The sequence below is a fragment of the Aulostomus chinensis genome, chromosome 13 (genome assembly GCF_037954235.1).
Source record: "Aulostomus chinensis isolate RoL2024-O1b breed Wild chromosome 13, RoL_Achi_v1.0, whole genome shotgun sequence".
Classification (NCBI taxonomy): Eukaryota; Metazoa; Chordata; class Actinopteri; order Syngnathiformes; family Aulostomidae; genus Aulostomus; species Aulostomus chinensis.
In genome coordinates this window covers 20,638,587-20,658,407 of record NC_141332.1, presented here as the reverse complement: position 1 = coordinate 20,658,407, position 19,821 = coordinate 20,638,587, and the positions used below count along the sequence as shown (strand labels likewise).

The 19,821-nt window shown below is 40.5% G+C and overlaps 3 protein-coding genes and 1 long non-coding RNA gene across 11 annotated transcripts; 2 read left to right on the top strand and 2 right to left on the bottom strand.

Moving 5' to 3' along the window:
* Positions 1 to 1,193: 1,193 nt before the first annotated feature.
* Positions 1,194 to 10,753, bottom strand: btk (Bruton agammaglobulinemia tyrosine kinase). 7 transcript variants are annotated; one of them, XM_086222029.1, is made up of 19 exons: positions 9,087 to 9,370; positions 8,968 to 8,999; positions 7,340 to 7,527; positions 7,122 to 7,226; positions 6,221 to 6,302; positions 5,945 to 6,070; positions 5,813 to 5,877; positions 5,551 to 5,738; positions 5,100 to 5,162; positions 4,855 to 4,909; positions 4,665 to 4,744; positions 4,217 to 4,344; positions 3,917 to 3,988; positions 3,082 to 3,253; positions 2,725 to 2,944; positions 2,564 to 2,628; positions 2,357 to 2,475; positions 2,123 to 2,280; positions 1,194 to 1,812 (listed from the first exon to the last, which is right to left on the bottom strand). In XM_086222029.1, the coding sequence occupies exons 3-19, from the start codon at positions 7,478 to 7,480 to the stop codon at positions 1,741 to 1,743; spliced, it is 1,911 nt and encodes a 636-aa protein (XP_086078155.1). In that variant the 5' UTR covers positions 7,481 to 7,527; positions 8,968 to 8,999; positions 9,087 to 9,370; the 3' UTR covers positions 1,194 to 1,740. The 7 variants fall into 7 exon arrangements, with proteins under 7 accessions (XP_086078155.1, XP_086078157.1, XP_086078156.1 ...); XM_086222028.1 differs by lacking the exon at positions 8,968 to 8,999 and adding an exon at positions 9,377 to 9,902 and having other exon boundaries at positions 1,195 to 1,812; positions 9,087 to 9,208; XM_086222031.1 differs by lacking the exons at positions 8,968 to 8,999; positions 9,087 to 9,370 and adding an exon at positions 10,021 to 10,041.
* Positions 10,754 to 11,002: 249 nt separating this feature from the next.
* On the top strand, positions 11,003 to 13,360 carry rpl36a (ribosomal protein L36A). Its single transcript, XM_086222024.1, has 5 exons — positions 11,003 to 11,121; positions 11,795 to 11,900; positions 11,979 to 12,046; positions 12,128 to 12,250; positions 13,280 to 13,360. The coding sequence occupies exons 1-5, from the start codon at positions 11,119 to 11,121 to the stop codon at positions 13,298 to 13,300; spliced, it is 321 nt and encodes a 106-aa protein (XP_086078150.1). The 5' UTR covers positions 11,003 to 11,118; the 3' UTR covers positions 13,301 to 13,360.
* On the bottom strand, positions 11,650 to 18,625 carry gla (galactosidase, alpha). 2 transcript variants are annotated; one of them, XM_086222023.1, is made up of 7 exons: positions 17,854 to 18,138; positions 16,793 to 16,967; positions 15,636 to 15,810; positions 15,213 to 15,304; positions 14,950 to 15,111; positions 13,950 to 14,147; positions 11,650 to 13,873 (listed from the first exon to the last, which is right to left on the bottom strand). In XM_086222023.1, the coding sequence occupies exons 2-7, from the start codon at positions 16,952 to 16,954 to the stop codon at positions 13,544 to 13,546; spliced, it is 1,119 nt and encodes a 372-aa protein (XP_086078149.1). In that variant the 5' UTR covers positions 16,955 to 16,967; positions 17,854 to 18,138; the 3' UTR covers positions 11,650 to 13,543. The 2 variants fall into 2 exon arrangements, with proteins under 2 accessions (XP_086078149.1, XP_086078148.1); XM_086222022.1 differs by lacking the exon at positions 17,854 to 18,138 and adding an exon at positions 18,396 to 18,625 and having other exon boundaries at positions 11,651 to 13,873.
* Positions 18,416 to 19,101, top strand: LOC147251382 (uncharacterized). Its single transcript, XR_015118933.1, has 3 exons — positions 18,416 to 18,565; positions 18,712 to 18,795; positions 19,023 to 19,101. It is a non-coding gene; the product is annotated as an uncharacterized LOC147251382 (long non-coding RNA).
* The last annotated feature ends 720 nt before the right edge of the window (positions 19,102 to 19,821 follow it).

The window sequence follows — 19,821 nt, the reverse complement described above, 5'->3', positions numbered from 1 at the left end:
TTGCAACGTCACACCACCTTACAGTGCGATTACGCCATCGTGACATGGTACAATGTGCCGATTGAACCTCTCTGGATATGTTGATGTTCATTCTGTGGTCAAGCGATTTAGTTCATGTTAGAATTCAAAATATATTAAATACTTAAATACATGGTGGTTTGATTTAAATGGTCTTGATAGCAACTCCACTAATATTTACTATATATATATATATATATATATATATATATATATATATATATATATATATATACACACACACACACACACACACACACACACACACACACACACACACACACACACACACACACACAGTCAGGTCCAAAAATATTTGGACATTGACACAATTTTCAGCATTCCAGCTCTGTAAAACACAACAATGGAACAAATCCATGTTGCAGAACATTCCACTTCTTTGCCTTTAAAACCTCTTTGGTTGGATCTCTTGTATTTATTGATAATGTGACTGAATGAATGAATTCTAAAGTGTTTCGGGCAATATTATCTGCTCATATTCAGCCAAATGCTTCAAAACCCATTGGACGGCGCTTCACAATGCAGATGGACAATGACCCGAAGCATACTGCGAAAGCAACCAAAGAGGTTTTAAAGCCAAAGAAGTGGAATGTTCTGCAATGGCCAAGTCAATCACCTGACCTGAATCCCACTTTCTGAAGACAAAACTGAAAGGAAAATACCCAAAGAACAAGCAGGAACTGAAAACAGCTGCAACAGAGGCCTGCCAGAGCATCGCCAGAGACGAAACCCAGCGTCTGGTGATGTCCATGGGCTCAAGACTTCAGGCTGTCATTGACTGCAAAGGATTTGCAACAAAGTATTAAACAGTGACAATTTGATTTATGATCATGTTAGTTTGTCCAATTACTTTTGGTCCCTTAAAAAGGTGGAAGGCACATATAAAATGTGTTGTGATTCCTACACCGTTCACCTGATTAGGATGTAAATTCCCTCAAATTAAAGCTCAGAGTCTGCACTTAAAGCATATCTTGATTGTTTCATTTCAAATCCATTGTAGTGTTGGAATGCTGAAAATTGTGTCAATGTCCATTAATTCATGGACCTGACTGTGTGTGTGTGTGTGTATATATATATATATATATATATATACACACACACACACATAAATGTTTAAACTTTGCCTTTTACTATTATATTAGACTAACTGTAATATTACAGTTTATGTGTTAAACAGGACACTGAATTTCATTTTTAATGCTTTTTCTTCTTTCAAAAAGAGCATCTGGTTCTTCGAATTTACCAAACATTTTTGATGAAATCCCTTCATCGTCTTTGCTGCACAGTAGTTTTTTCTTTTGATTTCACTTCCAATTGACAGTCATTTTCATTTTTCAGTATTTCAAAGCCTGGCATACTTGGCTTTTATTTGCGCAGTATTTTACAATGATTTTTTTTTTTATTCCTGCATGCAAATCTCATCATTCTGTACCGACTCTACGTAAGACATTAAAAACAGATACAATCATCACATCTCCCTCTAACTTCAATAAAATATATATATAAAAAATCTATTCTATAAGATATAGCGGCTTTACTTGCAATAAGGTGATAACTAGGTTGTTTCAATGAATTATTGTGACATTCACATTTCACATATTCACATTACAGAGGACCTCAGTGAAAACTGCTGAAAGTATGTTTTGTCTTCCAGGAGCTGAAGGATTTGTGTTCATGTTTCCAGTTGGATTACTTCGAGATTTACTGGAGCTCATACAACAAATCTCGAACAGTCAATGCCATCTCCTGGAAGGTGGGTCTCTCATCTGCTTTCTGAAAAAAAAGAAAATAAATGGAATTGGTTGTTAGAAAGTAACATAATTTCTTATCAGATCATAATTATCACATTTTAAAGCTGCAGTGCAACACTTCTGTCTCGTGAAGTGACAGCGGTAGTGTAGTGCAACAAGAATAAATCATTTAACCACAGCAGGGGACTGTCCCCGTATTCACAAACTGCATAAAGTGCAATGTAGAGATTTCAAGTGGCAACAGCTATCTTAATGAGCATTGTGTGAGCTCATTTATGTAAAAGTTCTCCACTACAGCTTTAAAATCTCAAGGCAATGCAGATTTCTCTTACGTCCAGCCAGCAGCTTGACATTATGCTGTAGACCTTTTCATTGGCCAGCTGGGGGCGGTAGAGGCGCAGGCCCCTGGATACCTGATCCACGATTTCTGTGTTGTTCAGGCGTTCATATGGAAGTCGACCCAAAGTGTACACCTCCCACATTAGAACCCCTAAAAATATATGCGCATCAATAGTCAATATGGCACGAAATCAAAATGTGACACGACATGTTAGCTGTTCACTCACCGTAGGCCCACATGTCTGACTTGCTGCTGAATTTGCAGTAAAGGAGAACCTCAGGAGGAGACCAACGCACAGGGAACTTTGAACCTGCAGAGCTTGTGTACTCATCGTCTAAAACATACCTGAGGACAAAAGAAGATGATTTAAAAAAAAAAAAAACCTCATAAAACATAAATGTATGTTTGCTGTCACTCAGGTGACATATTTTACCTCGAGAGTCCAAAGTCAGTAACTTTGATGGTACCGTTGCCATCGACTAAACAGTTCCTGGCAGCCTGATGATGAAAGAAACATTCCAGTGGATTCAATCGATGGTAGTAATTGGAAAGTTAAGGCAGGTAAAAGAATGTAGTGAGGTGGTTGTTCCTCACCAGGTCTCTATGGATGTACTGCTTGGACTCAAGATAGGCCATTCCCTCAGAGACATCTTTACACATCTCAAGCAGCTGGACAGATGTTGGGTGCTGCTTCAGCCCCTCCTTGAGGTATGTCAGCAGGCAGCCATTGGAAAGGAACTCAGTCACTATATAAATGGGTCTTTGTTTGGTGCAGACGCCATACAGCTGGACCAGGTTCTCATGGTGAAGCTTCCTGGTTTGAAAAGTTCGATATTGTGAGCTTGTTTGTCTAGCAGCAGTTAGTGGTATTACTTTTTCTGGTGTTGCACATTAGTTTGACAAATCATGAACATAAATTCAGTACTGAATTTCAAATAACCTTGTTCTTACATCATGATTTTGGCTTCTTCTATGAAGTCATCTTCTGACATGGAGCCTTCTTTAATCATCTTGATAGCCACATCATGCTGGCCCCTCCATTTTCCATACTTCACGACCCCGAACTGACCCGTACCCAGCTCCTTGATGAAGGTCACATTGTGGGGGTCAATCTCCCACACGCCTGGAGCATTTGAGAGAAAAAGGAGAATTTCTGAATCACTTTTCACATCAAAATGCATTTTTAATCAAAGAGCATTTGCTTACATTTTCACTGTTTTAACTTTTTTTAAGGTTTCTCATTTTACTCTTCTACACTGTGTTCCATTTAAAGATTATTTTGACTTTGAAGCAGTTTCTTGAGTTTAATCTTTTTGTTTTACAACATTACTATATTTCAAGGTTAGATATTTCATGCAATGCAGTAGGAAGCTGAGAAACACAGAGACTGGCCAACTGTTGGTTAGCTTAGCACAATGAATGGCAGTGGATAGGCACATTAGCACACCTCCATTATGCCTGCATGGCTACCAGGACCTTTCATTCTACCAAAAACTAATGCAGGCAGAAAGTGTGGGGAAAATTGTATTTGACTTTAGATGGAGGTATGCTAACTATTCCCATCAATTACCAGTATTATTATATCTAAGCTAATTAGCATTCGATAGTCTCTGTGAGTTTCAGGTCATCACTGTACCCAAAAGGAGAGAAGTCTTCTTGCCTGGCTCTTGGGAGGTTTGTAAAGAGGCATATTTTCCCAAATTCCACCATGTTCCATAAGACTAAAATAGATTCAGAAGTGTATCTAAAATCTGGCCTTTAACTGAAGTCATATTGCTGCACTTACCATAGCCGAGGCCTACTGTTGATGGCGGCCGCGCCCGAGTAGACACAATGTACTTAAGCCTGCTAAACATACCTAGTAAAGGACATAGACGACCGGATCATTATCAGATGGATAGACTTCAACAGATTTTTAAAAAAAAAATATTTTGGTTTTGTCACTATATTTAATTGCGTCTTCACCTGTTCACTCACTTCCTTTTCACTGCTATCAAAAACATATCCATTATTTAATCACATTCTATTGTATGATGAATATAAAATAACTGAGTGATTTAATATTGATTTATTTGGAGGCGTTAACCTGCTGCATTGTGCTGGTGGTAGTTGATAAGCTCGGGAATCGTGCTGAAATAATGCTTTTCTGCCAGGTAAAACTGTCCTTGTGCTGTGGTGCAGATGTTATAATGTCTGCAGCTTCCTCCAGTTTCTCTGTAGAGAGGAAAAGTATGATCAGTTTACAGCAGATTGTTTTTTATCTACTCAGTTGTCTATCATAGATCACGTATGCATGTAATATCTCCTCGATGTTATCGAGGATGTTGTTCAGTTCGAGCCACGTGATGAAACGTTCTGCAGGCAGATTAGTCCGAGTTTTGCATAAATCATTTACATCATTCTCGCTCTGTGGCCCGCCATTTCTGCTTTCATTACAAACGGTTCTTCTTTTGACATGGTCACACATGACTGGAGGCAGTAGATATACTACAAAAATGATGCAGCAGCAGTTTCACACATTTATGGTTTCACACCTGCCGCCTTTGCTGAACAGAGACACGGTGTATATCCCAGCCTTGCTGGAGTCTCGCACCAAAAATCCTCCATCTTTGTTCTGAGGGCAGACAACAACAAAGAGATTAGGAATAATTTTGTTGGGAGCACTCGAATAAATCAGAAGTGCATTCTCATTACAATACTCTCTGTTTCAGTTTTTGGTTTTACCTCAGCCCTGAGGAGCTTTTCTGCCTGGCTGCGGTTTGTGTTCTTGCAATACCAGCTGTGAAAAGTTAGTTTTTGTGGTTTTAGCCATGAGAAATACATTTTTGTGCATCTATATTTGAAGGGATCTTTGCAAATAGTTAACCGACAAATGCAAACATAAATGGGATCAACAGTTACACTGCATAATATAAACAAGTGAAATTATTTAAGAATCATTATAGAGACGTGTATGTGTGGTTACTCACTCATATCTTTCTAATCCATCCACTGCTTCCACGACATAATTACTAGGTATATATCCTTCGTTTCTGCAAACAAAATCCACAAATAAACCCAAAAGATTGTCAAGAATGTTCCCATGAATAGAGAAACAGCTGTGTCACCTGACGAGGCCCTGAGGGGCATTCCTACATCTACTATTTCTGTGTACTTGATTAATTCATGAAACAATAATTATATTTCATCCGTTAAATCATCGTATACATTATTTTTTTCAATTATCACAAAGAAAAAAAATGGCCCCTTATCTACAAGCTCTTAAACTGCTTTTCATTTTCATTATTTTAATCTACTGACTTTTAGCTGTAAACTATAAACACCAAATTCAGTTTGTTATGGTCTGTTTGTTATGTGTGCCTTGATCTTTTTTAAACCACTGTAGTTTTGGCTCCCCTGATTTGGAACCTTCTGTCTCACCCATATTTGTCCCTGGCTTTCCACCAGTTTGGGTCGGACATCTCAATGATGGTGTACTCCTCATCCTTCCTCAGCTCCAGGTCGTGGGGTGTCATGGTGCTGTAATTATACTCTGCTATGACAGTCACACCCACAGAGAGGCTGTGTAGTTGAGTTGGCTGTGGGGGTAAAGGCCGGCCAAGCTTTTCCTGAAACAATGTAAAGTGAATGGATGCATTATTCAAAAAAAAGTGTTCCTAATGAGTGAAAGGCTTGAATTTACCTCAGATGGGGTTGGGGGAAGAGGCTTCCTGGAGCCCCGTCGGCGAGATGTTTTTGACGTGAAACCTGTGAATGATATCATTTGAATCTGGGGTTGCAGCTGATTTCAAACCAATGGAAATCTTTTCCTCACCGTTCTTGGTGTCCAGAACCTTGCAGCCCATGGCCTGTTTAACTTCCTGCTGGCAGCACAGCCACATGCCATCCACCCAGAAACAAGGGTGGTACTTCTGCAACAGATCCTTGTTGAAGCGCACCACTAAGAACAAGTACGAGCGCACACATGGGACATTTACATTAAATCAACATTTGCATTTGCATGGACATGCGATCCCTTTGTCCCATGCTCTATACTATGAAAGGCTATAGGAACAAAACACAAAATTCAACTGTAAAGTTGCATACGAACTTTCTTTCAGCTTCCTTATCCACTGATCCCGAACATTGTCCGTCTTGGCAAAAATGTACAGCGGCCCCTCATCATAAATTACCTGAGGAAATAATGAAAATTACTCCTTTTTTTTTAAGGTTATTTCTTCATAAAATGTTATAATGACACTATATATTTTTCATTATCATGTTTAGCAATAATATCATGTAAATATGAAAATGACGGACGTGTACAACTGTATTTGGGACAGAGACTTTGCATAAATTTGGGGGTTTTCTCTCATGGTTAAACCAGACACCTGACTTTTGCTTCCTGTTTTATTTGCTTCACCTGCACCATCATCTGAGTAAAAATGTGTTTTATTCACCGCTTACGGTGTACGATATGAGCTTTGTTTCTGTGTTCTTACCATCATGGTCATGAATTCAAAACAAACAAACAAAAAAACAATGCCACTTCCTTCATCCCCCAAAGAATTTGTCAAATACATCAGAATAGAAGTGAGATTGAAATAGGGGGTCACCAGATAATCAGCCTGGATAACTGGAAACTGGATTCAGCAAACAATGAGCCTTTTCATTCATTCATCAAAAACTACTCCTCGTCTTAAGATAACATTGCAAGCGCTCTTTTTATGAAACATTCCTGTAAAAATCATTTCAGCAAAGTTTTGTGTAGCAGTTTGTGTTACTTTGAATAATTGTGCGCCATATTTTTCAAAAACCAAATTGCAGTTATAGGTCTCCCTCATCACTATTGATCGGTATCAGTATCACAACGTTCAACAGCTCGATCAAAGACTTTAAAATCATACATTGTGATACTGATTTTAGAAAGGTATGTTATTGCAACAATACATATTTTGTATATTTCTTTGTAATCGTCCTTCTATGTTGGATAAATCGCTAAAAAGGTCTACCTGGAATGCATACATGCGCTCCTGTGGGCTGTTGGGCTCTGGCTTGACTTCTTCTACGCACTTGATCTTCTCCAGGTCAACTGACCCTCTTAAACATTTTCGCTTCTGCTTGGCAGATGAGGAAACGGATAAGGAAAGTGACAACAAGTGAGATTACATGGAATGCAAACCAAGATTGTTATCAGATATTTTATCACGTGTGGTGTACGTGCACCTACCCCTTTATCGGGATCATAATCATAGTAGGAGAGTTTTTCCTTGGTGAGAATGAACCATCTCTCCTTGTAGTTCAAGGGGGAGGTCTTCTTCTTCTGCTGAGATCGTTTGATGAAGATGTCTTCCAAAATGTTTTCTGACATGATTCACATTTCATACAGTCAAGGCAGCACCACCACAGCGGTTAATCCTGAGAAAGATGACCAGAAAGGCAGCGTGAATGACAACACATAGGAGCTGAAATTTGCAGAAATCCTTCTTTGAATGCAGGCAACATCCACTTTTCCTCAATGTGCTCCTGCTTCTCCCAGCTGGAGTTCTGTCCTGGTCACGGTCACACCAGCACAGCCACCAGATCCCTTATCTAATATATTCCAAATAAGATGGGTTCTTTAAACATCTTCAGCGTGTGAAGAACGTTAAATTGAATGAGTATAGAACATTTATGAAAGGTTTTCTGGTGATTGTGGTCGTGTCACATAAATGCAGACGTTTTGACTCAAGTCTGCTTTTCTGAGCTCAAATTTAGAATAGAGTAAATCGGCAAGTCATACAGCACGTAGATAGGTTATGTATTCGAAGGCAACAGGAACTGTGCTGGGAAAGTTCAATCGTTAGATAGACTATGAAATCAACAAACATCAGCATGTCACCAGCCAATGGTGCATCCATCTTAGTGATTCTGGCACTGAAAAGCTACCTAACACCAATCCTTCGGGGTCCAGGACCCATCCATCCATCGTCATCTTCCGCTTATTCCTTACTATTAAGGGTCGCGGGGGGCTGGAGCCTATCCCAGCATCTACGGGCGAGAGGCGGGGTTCACCCTGGACAGGTCGCCAGTCCATCGCAGGGCCAACATACAGAGATGAACAACCAGTCACACTCACATTGGGTCCAGGACCCACAGAGTTTTATTTTGAAGGTCTTTCAGAGGATGCTCAGCTAAATGAAGACTGGGTCTGAAAGCCAAACATGTTATCAGAAGAAATTTGCCACGTCACTGATCTGCTGCTAATTCTCACCCACACTTATGATCGTTTTCTGGTGTTATCTTGCTAGTTTTTAGGTAATCTTGCAAAGGCAAACATGACAAATGGCTTTAAAATGACAAACAAACCAAAAAAAAGATGGATATTCTGATAGGTCTTTGAAGACAGCCTTGATCAAAAACACATCCTGATAGACGGGTAATTATTCAGTAAAAAAAAAATCCTCAAATGAAAATATTTAAAGGTCTCAAACTCCTGGCCTTAGGCGCACCTGAAACTTGTCCTTACTGTACCCTTAAAGGCAAGTATTAACCCTCAAACTGCCCTTTGAACTGGTCCTCACAAATTTAGTTAACACACCAGTAACTTCTGTGTAATCCTTCCAACATTTTATACAAAGAAGCAAATAAAAAAGTTTGGTGGCCATCTCAGTTGGTATCTTTCCCCTCCAGATCCGGGTGGAGAGTCTGTTAAGGGATGAGGATAACCTAAACTCTGATGACAACACAACTGGACATTTGGGAAAACAAATTAGCAATGTGAAAAAAAAAAAAAAATTCTGTGCGTTTTGTTGTTGTTCAGTCAGCGTGACCGGCAGTAAAAGGATGAAAATCATTCTACTGATGTGTAAAATTTACCTCCACCAAGTATAAAAAAAAGCATCAGTGACCTGTCAAGCGAGGAAGGAAAAATCAACAAATGAAGCACAAACACCAACTAACTAAAAATGAGAGATAAGTCAGAGGCTCAAACTCACCCTTGTCCCACAGCTGAATGATCTGTCAGATGTGTTCGCACTTCAGCTCAGCCTATTTTCAGCTCGCCAGCACTTCCTTCTATCATCTGAACTGTAACTTCACCAGAAGCTTCTTTGCCTCCCTGCTAAACAAGTGTGCGACACTTCTTCACGTTCCGATGACAATACCTGACACTCTTGTTTTTGGCGTCACAGACGGACGGCAATGTTCCCTATTCCGTGAAACATGTCATTCCTCATTTTTCATCACCTACTGAGTTTTTCAAGTCATAAACTTGAAGTCGACTTACTCTGATGTAGCTCTCCACCCTGCTGTCCTCCCTCTGATCAAGTGGAACCAGAATGTGAACATACACACATATGTTGCTGTATGATGTAACAGTTTGTCTTTTGGGGGTTTTTTTTGAAGGGAGTTGACTCACGCTGGCGGACAGACTCATGGGGAAGTTGCGTTAATGCTGTACTGCAGTATGGGGGGGAAAGGAAATTATGTGACCTGCCACAATTCAACCTAACATTTTGAATGTCTTTAAACGCAGTTAATATTCAAAATATTCCCGCGCTGAAAGCTGTTGCTGCATCACCTTTTACTACTTTAACATATTACGGGCCACATAGTTTCCTTTTTCTGTCTTTCTGATGCATCAATTTCACTCCAAATTGAGCCAAAAGCACTTAAATAACTTTCGTAAACTCATAAACTCTTACAAGAAGACATGTCACAGTTTACGTTTATGAGCTGATTGGATGACAAGAATGACGGCAAAGTAGATAAATTTGAAAGAAAAAACACGCGTCACTTCACACCATGCAGCAAAGACAGCTCTACGCTATTCCAATCTTATATATTAATACGTGTCCAATAACATGCAGACTTTTAGCTCACTGTGTATCATGACATGTGGCGTATATGACACAGCAAATGTTATCATACCTGATGAAAGGCCTGCTTTAACAGGAACCTGTAAAGACACGCTCTTTCCTGATGTTTCCTGACAGATAAAGTGTGGTATGTGTGCAAGAAAATGTGTGTGTGTTGATTAATGACAGAAAGAGAGTTCATTGCGCATTACGCAAGAAGACTTCACTTTCTGCACACAAAAGTTCAAATATCACATCAATGAGGCAAATTTCTGATGTCCTCTGGTGGATGTAAGTAGAACCCCCACCCCCCCAAATTATAAAACTGCAATATTACATTACACAAATCATGTACACTTTCTGACCAAGTATAGAAGAAAACACAGCTTTACTTTTATTCAGGATTTGCATACAAACAGTTAATTTGTGGGTTTTGTCCCAGTATGATGCATTCTCACAAATTAGCTTATGAGAATCTTTCAAATGCATTCATGCAGCTGCTTTTATCTTTGTTATCTAAATGAAATGGCTAAAGATTGCAGCTAAAGATACTTCTTGATTCAGCCCGCATTTAAAGACATAGGCCACTTACCGAAACAACCCCCACTCCCACAAAAGCTGACTGCAGATGTTGAAGCCCGAAGCAGTGGTGGGAACCTTTGGCTCAGTTGCTCGCTTTCCATAAAATGTATGTTAGTCTGAGTGATGCAAGGAACTAAAACCCACCCACAGAGGAATTGACTTTGCTTACTTCCCCTTTTCCTTCCTGCTTATTTTCATATCAGCTCTGCAGACAGTTTTGGTGACATGTGGAAGAGGGCTAAACATTAACACGCTAGCGCATTCCATTACACTTGATAGCTGGATTAGATTCCTTCAGTCTAAATCCATTGTTGCTACAAAAAGAAAAGGAAAAAGAAAAAGCGATTAAACGTACAATCATGTAACTTCTACCAAATCTGAAAGCACATTCATGTTGTTTTAACGAAGTAACATTTTTATTATTCACTTAAAATATGAGCTCTTGCCTATCCTGTGAGGCCTGGTTTCTGTCCTCCTGACATCTCTCGCCACTAGGGGGCAGAATATTTTGCTGGTCGCTGCTGAGCAGCACTTGAAGAAATGCTTCCGGCTCTGTCCTTCCTCTTTTCCTCTGCATCGGGTCGCAGCCATGGTATGAATTTACTACCCGAATACACTTTATAGAATCTACCTTAATCTTACAGATTAATACACAATTGCTGCATCACATTGATTCATCCATGTTAAAAATCACTAGACGCACACTACGATTGTATTATTAGCACCCATTTGCACTCTTTACGGTGCAAAATTGCCCTTTGACAATAGCTGCTAGTGCTGGAAGTGAAACGCCTTGGCTAGTCGGTTTCTACACACTCGGCCTCTCACATTCAGGCTCATTGAGTCGTTTTTAAGTCGAAACAGACCTCGTAGCATACAGGAATGTGTTTTATTGCCGTAATGCTTCTTATCAATCGCAGGTCTTTCGCTGAATTTGGGTGAATTTACCCAAATGCTAACGAAGTAGCTTGTGCTAACCGTAGCATGAAGCTCCGAGCGAGACCGTACGAAACGAGCTTGTTCTTCTAAAACTGTGTTCGCTAATCGCAGTTTTTACAGTAGTAGCATGTGATCTTGACCTCTTAATGTAATCAATTTGCCAGTTAACGGCTAATATTCTCCATCTGTTAACGTATTGTCTCCGCATGTAAACCCGTTACGTAGCTCCAACATGGCATATTTGCTAGGTAGCACGTTGGATTGTGGTGGTGACGTCTCTGTTGTTGAACGTTATATCTTGAAGGTTTCGTGTATATTTTGTTCAGGTGAACGTCCCGAAGACCCGCAGGACTTACTGCAAGAAGTGCAAGAAGCACCAGCCCCACAAAGTTACCCAGTACAAGAAGGGCAAGGATTCCCTCTATGCACAGGGTAGGCAGCTGTGCTTGTGTGGATTTGTTACATTAAACCAGCAACTTAAATCATAGCTAATCTGAAAAACTCCTGCAGGTAAGAGGAGATACGACAGGAAGCAGAGTGGTTATGGCGGACAGACAAAGCCTATTTTCCGTAAAAAGGTAAATATTTCAAAATGCTTGTTTCATATTCAGTATGATGCCATTGTGTGGGAAGGCAGGCACCAATAATGTTGTTTTCAGGCTAAAACCACAAAGAAAATTGTGTTGAGGCTTGAGTGTGTGGAGCCAAACTGCAGATCCAAGAGAATGCTGGCCATCAAGAGATGCAAGCACTTCGAGTTGGGTGGTGACAAGAAGAGAAAGGTAGGGCTGATTGTTCATAAGATTTTAATTGTCCATTAGTTCATGTGTTCAAGGTGTACTTAAATGTTCAAATCAATGCAATCTGTACATAGTTGACTGACTATGATCTTTTAATATGGTAGAGTAATCCTGTTGGGTAAGAAAAGCCTCTGGCAAGCAACAGATAGTTGGACCAAGACTCTTGTTTTCAGTATAACAGTTAGTTTACAGCCAGTTTAGCATCACGAGATGTTAGAATTGAGTTGCAGTAAAATCTTCGTCAGGATTCTTTGCTCTCATTTAATTAAGTGAAATGCATATTTGTTAACCGGCGAAATTGTTGCTGGACAAGAGCAACTGAGTGGAGTAATGTTCTTCCCACCTATGTCCTCTCTGCCTCTTTTGCACTCCCGGGACAGTTAATTGTCAGACATTAAACCTGATCTGTTGATGTGACTGCAAACTAAATAATACAGAAATATATTAGGAGATAATCTAAAAACCCTTGTCAGCAGTTGAAATTTGTTAAATTTGTCTTCTCATTCAAGTGAAAACTTAAAATGAGGGGGAACTCTTTGTAAAACTGCCTTGGTAGAAACTTGAAGTAGGACCCAAGATTGCTCAATTTAGCCTGTAGGTTCCCAGATGTAATAAAGTGGACTCTGCCCTCGATGGAGGGTTGAGACTGGAATTATGTTTCTCAGGAATGCTCACTTTGAAATGTGCAGAGATTGTTAGCGTGTACATTTCGAGCTTGCTGTCAAGCCATCAACTACTCCAGCAATAAGCAGGTCCTTAATCTGAGATGAGGGGGTTGTTTCCAGTGTATCCTTGGAGACTCTGGTACCGTTCACACTGGTGTCTCTGTAGGTTTGCACTTATGAGATGCATGAAAAAACGTTACGACCTGAACTGCTGCCCATGTAATTGATTATATGGTAAAGGCAGCTGGCAGCAGCATTTAAAGTGAGACATGCATTGTTGGCATTCTACATCTTGTATCTTGCTGGAGCTATAAATACTAAAAGGTCTCTATCTGTTCTTTTCCAGGGCCAGGTCATCCAGTTCTAAGCTGTGGCTCAGTCTTCTGGATAAAGTTGTCACCATTTTCAATAAATGTATCAAAATGTACGTGGGACTTGGGCTCTTTCTTCACTGCGCCTGTTCAGTTCAATCTGTTAACATCAAGCATGCAAAGCGTCCAGTCATTTTTAATGTTACAAAAGGGATCAAACGTCATTTATACATCTATTATTGTTTTTTTTTAGAAGAAGAAAATGGACATCTTGAGACAGTTGCTGGTGTGAAGTGGGACTACAGAGCAGTGATGTGGCGCTTTGCAGACATGTCCTGCGAATGCAGCATGTGGAGTCTCTTAGAAAAGCTGCTAGTTGGTGTAAGAGTCAACAGAGCAGTGCCTGAAGGGTTTACTGAAACCGTCGTTTTGCTCTGTTGGGTCTGGACACCCATCTCCATGTAGTGAGGCAGGATCTGGGTTAGGTTGCACCAGGGGTCACATAGTTTCCAGCCAGGAACGATGCTGATGTAGAACCCTCGTGGGCCACCAATCTCCTGCTTGTTCATCACAGCGATGGCCAGTCTGTTCTCAGACAGAGGCCTCTCCCATACTTCAAACCTGTCCACCTGTGGAAAGTTTGCAGGAGGACTAAAAGTTCAGTGGGTCTCTAGGGATCAATTACTCACAACATTAGAGACCCACCTGGGCAGTGCGGTACCCCTGCTGGCCGAGCGGGTCCTGATTGATAGCTATGATGTGTCTGTTCTGCAGCAACTCCTTCGATCGTTGACAAATGTTCCTCAGATCATTGGACATGAGCAGAGGAGCAGCCATGATGGCCCACAGCGCCATCTGAGACTCCTGCTGGTCGTGACTCAAGCCAAAGTTCCCAATCACGAGCTAGATGAGTGGATCAGAGCCAGACGTGTGAAGAAGGCAAAGCCGCTTCGTCTTGAGAGCGGGCACAGCATAAGAGTTATTGTAAAATTGAATAAAACTAAGTATCTACTTGCTTTTACTTGATTTTAAGGTTGAACCCTTACATATCTTTATTTCTACTGTGATGACACTACCAATTTGTAAAAAGCATTTAAATCAAAATAAGAATTAAGGCTGTGGCATGACCACAAAATGAATGAATACACATTTTCAAGCGGCGAGTGTGCCTCTTTTACTGATGTATTTTTACAATAACTTGATAATCCTGGGATTATATAATAATTCCTGTTTTGGGATCAATCTTTGTGATTGGACAGCCTTGACATTCACTTAATCTCACGCTGTTGATGTGACCATTCACAAAGTTTACAATTAAATGTGACACAGTTTTCAATCTCCATTGGCGAAGGTGTTCAGAATTTTCAAGGGATTTGAGTAGTGATGTTAATTTATTATTTTATTTAAATTCCTTGAAATCCTTAAATTGTAATTGTCTCGGTGCACTTCTTTAACACAAATTAGCATGTTTAGCCTCGTAGTGCAGACTTGGATCACATTCATCTTTGTAAGTGTCTCACAGAAGTAAAGCATGTTCTCCACAATGTCAAATTATTCCTTAAAGGCCAGCCGTCATTCTCTTCCAGTTGCAACATTTCAACAATCAATTCAGTGAGTTTTTTTTTTTTTTTTTAATTGAACTTGATGCTTAAAAGTTCTTGGTGTTTAGAAATGGGTTTATAAGGTAGAAAGTAGAGCAGCGTACCATATCGGGGTCATTCCAGCCCCCAGGTCCAGCTGAGGGGACGATGACATCCTGATGAGCAGCAGTCCAATCCAAGATGGATTTCACACTGCTCCATGAGTCGTACACATCAGCGAAGTTACGCCAGTGGTTACAAGTCTCACGGATGGCCGTGTAGTCAGGCTGGAGGCAAACGGACCCTTGTTAGTGCAGGGCACATGGAGTATGGTACAGAATAAATTGATGTTTGGTATAGTTGTAAAGACACGCATCTTCTCTCTGACCTGTTGGAAGGGCCACTCGTACAAGGGCCACTCACAGGAATACAGAATGCTTCGTCCTGTTTTGTTCAGAGCTTTCAACATGTTCGTGTAGCCTTAAACAAACAAAATTTACTTTTATGGGATGTTAAACAAGACCAATTAAATTTAAGATTTTAGTTAATTATTTACACCCAATATCTACAGTGACATTGTGCAATGACGCCCAAAAAGCACACTTAGAACACAGTGGCAGGAATAAGGATCAGTTTTCTGCAGGCGCTTACTAACTTTACAGCTCTGCACCCCCAAATAAAGGAACCAGAGTCATGACCCAAAATTTCAAATTCTATTTCTGGAAATCATCTTGTAACCCCACCTGTGTCTACCAGGTGGTCCTAACCCTGCTTTGACCTCCTGCATTTTAAATCCGAATGAACGTCTCACCTTCCCCAAGCAAAGTCCAGTTCATAAAGCAGCCATCAAATTTCAGCAGGTCCACGTCCCAGTCAGCAAACGTCTGAGCGTCTGTCTCATAGTAACCCAGACTGCCAGGGTATCCAGCGCAGGTGTTTGTACCAACATCAGCATAGATACCCAACTTTAGACCCTTAGAATGCACCTGAAATTGGGACAATGATTTGCAAAAAAGTCAGGAGAGAACTTATTTTCTAGGTAGGTGATGCTTCACAGTCAGTAGATGGCGATGTTACACAACTGAAAATCCTGAGCGTCTCCTTCGACCTTGTCAGATGCCTCTGCCGTGATCTCCACCTCTCCTCCTAAAGGTCTGTCATAAAGAGTGTGAAAACTAGGCTTCCCATTCCTACCCACACTATATACTGTATCAAGGTCGTATCACTTTGGTACCACATGTGGTCCTCCTTCCCCTTCATTATGTAAATATTCTCAGGTTGGCTCAATTGGATGGCTCATGAATATGGACCAGTTTTTACCTCAAGAGTTATATAAGTTGAGGTTCCTAAACTTTTTTAATTGCCAAAGATTTTCAAGTTGCTACATGATGTCCTGCATATCCGGCTAACGCATGAGGGATCCGTCAATCTATCCGTCTGTGTCCCTGATCGGCTTTTCCTTGATTATCTCAACAAACATTCATCCTGTCATCATCAAACTAGGCACGTGTATCGCTGGTTTCCCAAGTGAGTGCAGTGCAGAGTTTACAGAAGTTTGGAAGAGTAGTTCTACGTTTCCAAAGGTTTTTTGTTTGTTTGTTTGTTTGTCCTGTCAGGTAAAATTGCGACTGAATGGCTTGGTGGTAAGGTTAGAACTCCAAGAAAAGAGTTGGAATAACTGAGATAAAAACAAGAGGATTCTGGATAGCGTTGACGCCTTGTAACGTCAACACACAACCCTGAAACAACAGGTACTACACTGCTAAATAAAGTGGTGAATTCTATCAACAGTGCAGTGTGGAGTAGAGACTATAAATAAAACATCCAAGTCAATTCTTCTTCATCTTCCAGGGAGTGAACACATGAAATATTGAAGTATTTATCACTTTATTTTACTCCCTTGGATACTCAAATACTTAGGGATTGTGATATGACGACTATCAAGGCTCCTTCATTGCTCGTACTCACATAGTCAGCCAGTTTCTTGATGCCCCCTGGGAACCTTTTGGGGTCTGCCTGCAGGCGGCCCTCGGCGTTACGCTGGTGGAAGGGCCAGCAGTCGTCGATGCAGATGTACTGGTAACCAGCATCCCTCCAGCCCTCCTTCACCATCACATCTACCATCTGCATGTAGAGACGCTCGCTGCCAGGGCAACAGGAGGAGACAGGCGGTGCTGATAGTATCAGTTAGATGCCAGCGTACGGTGTGAAGTGATAGACACAAATACAGGCGAAGGCAAAGAAAGATGAGAGTTTTATGCCATATTCTCTGCTAATGTAAAAAAAAAATACATGGATGAATAAACTTGTACAGTTGGCTAGCTGGAAGGGAGGCTTTTTAAATTTGTAACTACAATATTACAAAATCTATCTGTGGACATGATCTTGAGGATTACTATTGAAGAGCTCTCTTTTCATTCAAGAAAATAATGGAAGGCAACTTGTATTTCCCCTCAACATCTCAATACTGTGCGAAAGCCTCTGTAAAGTATTTAATCGGACCATCCAAATGAAGTCTGTGGATTCACTTCTTGCAATTCTCAAAGAAAATATCATTGTACCTATATCCAGTTGGGAGGAAACTGCCATCAAGTGAGAATATAATAGTTGTGGCGCCCCTTCAGTATCCCTTTATTTTATTGACTCCATTGTGATTCTTCTCTTTTAAAATTCCTGATCTCATGACATTTGTATTTTGGTTTATGTTCATCTTACGCATTCAGGGAAATGACTGTAATTACCGTACATATTCTTGAATGTGTGAGAATAAAAAAAAAAACGCCTTACATACAAAGTCTACTAAATTACTGGATGACTATTTCCCTATGCCTCAAACCATAGAACAAACACAGGCGAATGATATCAGGTGGTTGCTCTGTTTTTCAATCACGTTTTGTTGTCATCATTACAGCAGTCTCCAAGGATGAGATTCTAACTGATCTGATAAAGATCTTTCGTTTGCAGTATAAGCATTTTTTTTGTACTTATCTGTAATTATTGCTTTATTTGGTGAAATATTAGAAATTTACCTTCAGCCCTCCCCCCAAAAGGGCATTGAGGGCTAACAAAAATAAAAACATCTGAAAAATGATGGGCTCCATAATGGTGCTTTTTTGAAGGGGGGTCAAAACCAAAACTATTGGAATAGCAGGTATGAGTGTTAAAAATAATACAACACCATGTTGCTGAACATATTTGTAAGTTGTCACTGTAACTGTGGAATAAATGAAGTGTTTTACTCCACAAATAAGTAATTTGAGCACTTAGAATTTAGTGTATGGTCATAATGAGGCCAATATTCGAATAACCGGAGAAAAATTAAGTTCAAGCGGCCTTTTCTTTAGTCTTCGATCTTCCTAAATCAGCCTCATGTATTGTTTTTGGTCTTCTAAAATGTTTAACGTTCAGTGGGTGAGCATGAGTGATGTAAATATGTTATATAAGCTAAATAATGTCAGAGAGCTCGTTGAGCACATACCCTCGTGTTTTTTTAATCAATCTTTATTTAACAATAAGTGTCAACCCACTTGTGTTCCTGAACGCACCCCAACTGTCAGCTGACGTCACCTACCTGATGCAGTTGTTTGGGTCCGCGTCACAGTCGGTGTTACACATGAACCTCTCCCAGTGCAGCCAGCCCATGGTGGGCGTCAGCGCCAAGCCGTTGTCCAAAGCTTCGACAGCAGGACTTAATAAACCCGAGAATATCAGGAGAAACACGGCCAGTCTCATGGCTAACCGGTAACTCTACCCTTTCCCCACTAACCACCACAATAGCAGACGGTTTGGTGGCCTATTTCCTTGTTCATAATGTGTTCCCGCCCCTCACTGATGATTGACATTAATCTGGACCAATCAAATTATAATGCGTCTGTTATGTCCGATAGAGATTCGTCCGGATTCTAAACAAAGAAGGACGCGCCAAGGTTCACCGCAGGTGAAAATATGAGGAGTGAACAAGGCATGAAACGGTAATGTACCGTGATTTCTCTTCGCCTCTATGCCGGATCCTCTGTTAAATGTCCCTATTTTGTCTTGTTCTCTGTGCTTGGACACCTGGTTAATTCTAGTGGAAAGACTCTGAAGGCAATAATACAGAAAAGTTAGAATAATCTTTGACAGGATGTCTTGAAGTAAATGTGCATAGCAGTCTCTGAGGTGAGGTTAAAAGTATTTTCTTCACATCTTCTGCATGAAGAAAGACAGATCCAGCCAAAGGGAGGAAGGCAAAGAAACTATCCATGGATGAGGAGCAAATATGGCAGGATGACAAAGGGGTGAGTGAGGGGAGAGAGTTTAAATACAGTTTACACTCCCTGCTGTCATGGGTTCCCAGCTAAAGTTACCAAAAGAAGACACAGGTGGGGATAAAAAAAAAAGAAAGTGAAATGCATTATGCAGTGGGCTACATGTGCTTTTACCCATCTGGATCCAGAGCTTCTCAGGCCAGGAACTGTGATGTAAACAAAGCAAAAGAGGCTGCTGGAGCACATGGATCAACCTTTAAATCGTACCTATCCAGGTGCAAAGCCTGAAGCTGCACTGTGGCATCCAAATGTCAGCTGAGTGATTTAATGAATACCATTTCAAAGGCCGATATATTCATTTGCTATACCAAACTTATCTGATACCTGTACGGCTGATGTTGGTCCAAGTGGATTCTTGGCCTACAGGTTGGTTTGCAGGTCTTGTACCCCAATAATCCTGGTTCAAGACCAGGGTCTTGTCATGTAGTGGCAGAAGTGGAATGTGGGGATGTTTGTTAAGTGACTTGTGTTTTTCAGAATATGGTCTGAACTGGTCTAACGACAGAATATTGACCTTAGTGTCAGCCTTTCAATGGGGATTTACAATACAACGGTTTCTTGTGAAAAAAAATAGATATTTTACCAAGACAAACTAAAAATGTGGGGAACAAGAAAGGGAATAATTTTTAATCCTGTGTTTTGTGGCTAGATCATTGCAAGACAGTGATTAATTATTAAAATCTTGTCTAA

Excerpts from the sequence above, each read along its gene's own strand:
- btk (XM_086222027.1), bottom strand. The coding sequence starts at position 7,480 with ATGTCAGAAAACATTTTGGAAGACATCTTCATCAAACGATCTCAGCAG. Across the intron at positions 5,878-5,944 it reads GGTTCTGGACACCAAGAACG|GTTTCACGTCAAAAACATCT; the intron begins GTGAGGAAAAGA and ends TATCATTCACAG. Across the intron at positions 5,739-5,812 it reads TTCCCCCAACCCCATCTGAG|GAAAAGCTTGGCCGGCCTTT; the intron begins GTAAATTCAAGC and ends ACATTGTTTCAG.
- rpl36a (XM_086222024.1), top strand. Across the intron at positions 11,901-11,978 it reads GGATTCCCTCTATGCACAGG|GTAAGAGGAGATACGACAGG; the intron begins GTAGGCAGCTGT and ends AAACTCCTGCAG. Across the intron at positions 12,251-13,279 it reads GTGGTGACAAGAAGAGAAAG|GGCCAGGTCATCCAGTTCTA; the intron begins GTAGGGCTGATT and ends GTTCTTTTCCAG.
- gla (XM_086222022.1), bottom strand. The coding sequence starts at position 18,556 with ATGAGACTGGCCGTGTTTCTCCTGATATTCTCGGGTTTATTAAGTCCT. Across the intron at positions 15,112-15,212 it reads ACGAGTGGCCCTTCCAACAG|CCTGACTACACGGCCATCCG; the intron begins GTCAGAGAGAAG and ends GTTTGCCTCCAG. Across the intron at positions 13,874-13,949 it reads AGGGGTACCGCACTGCCCAG|GTGGACAGGTTTGAAGTATG; the intron begins GTGGGTCTCTAA and ends AACTTTCCACAG.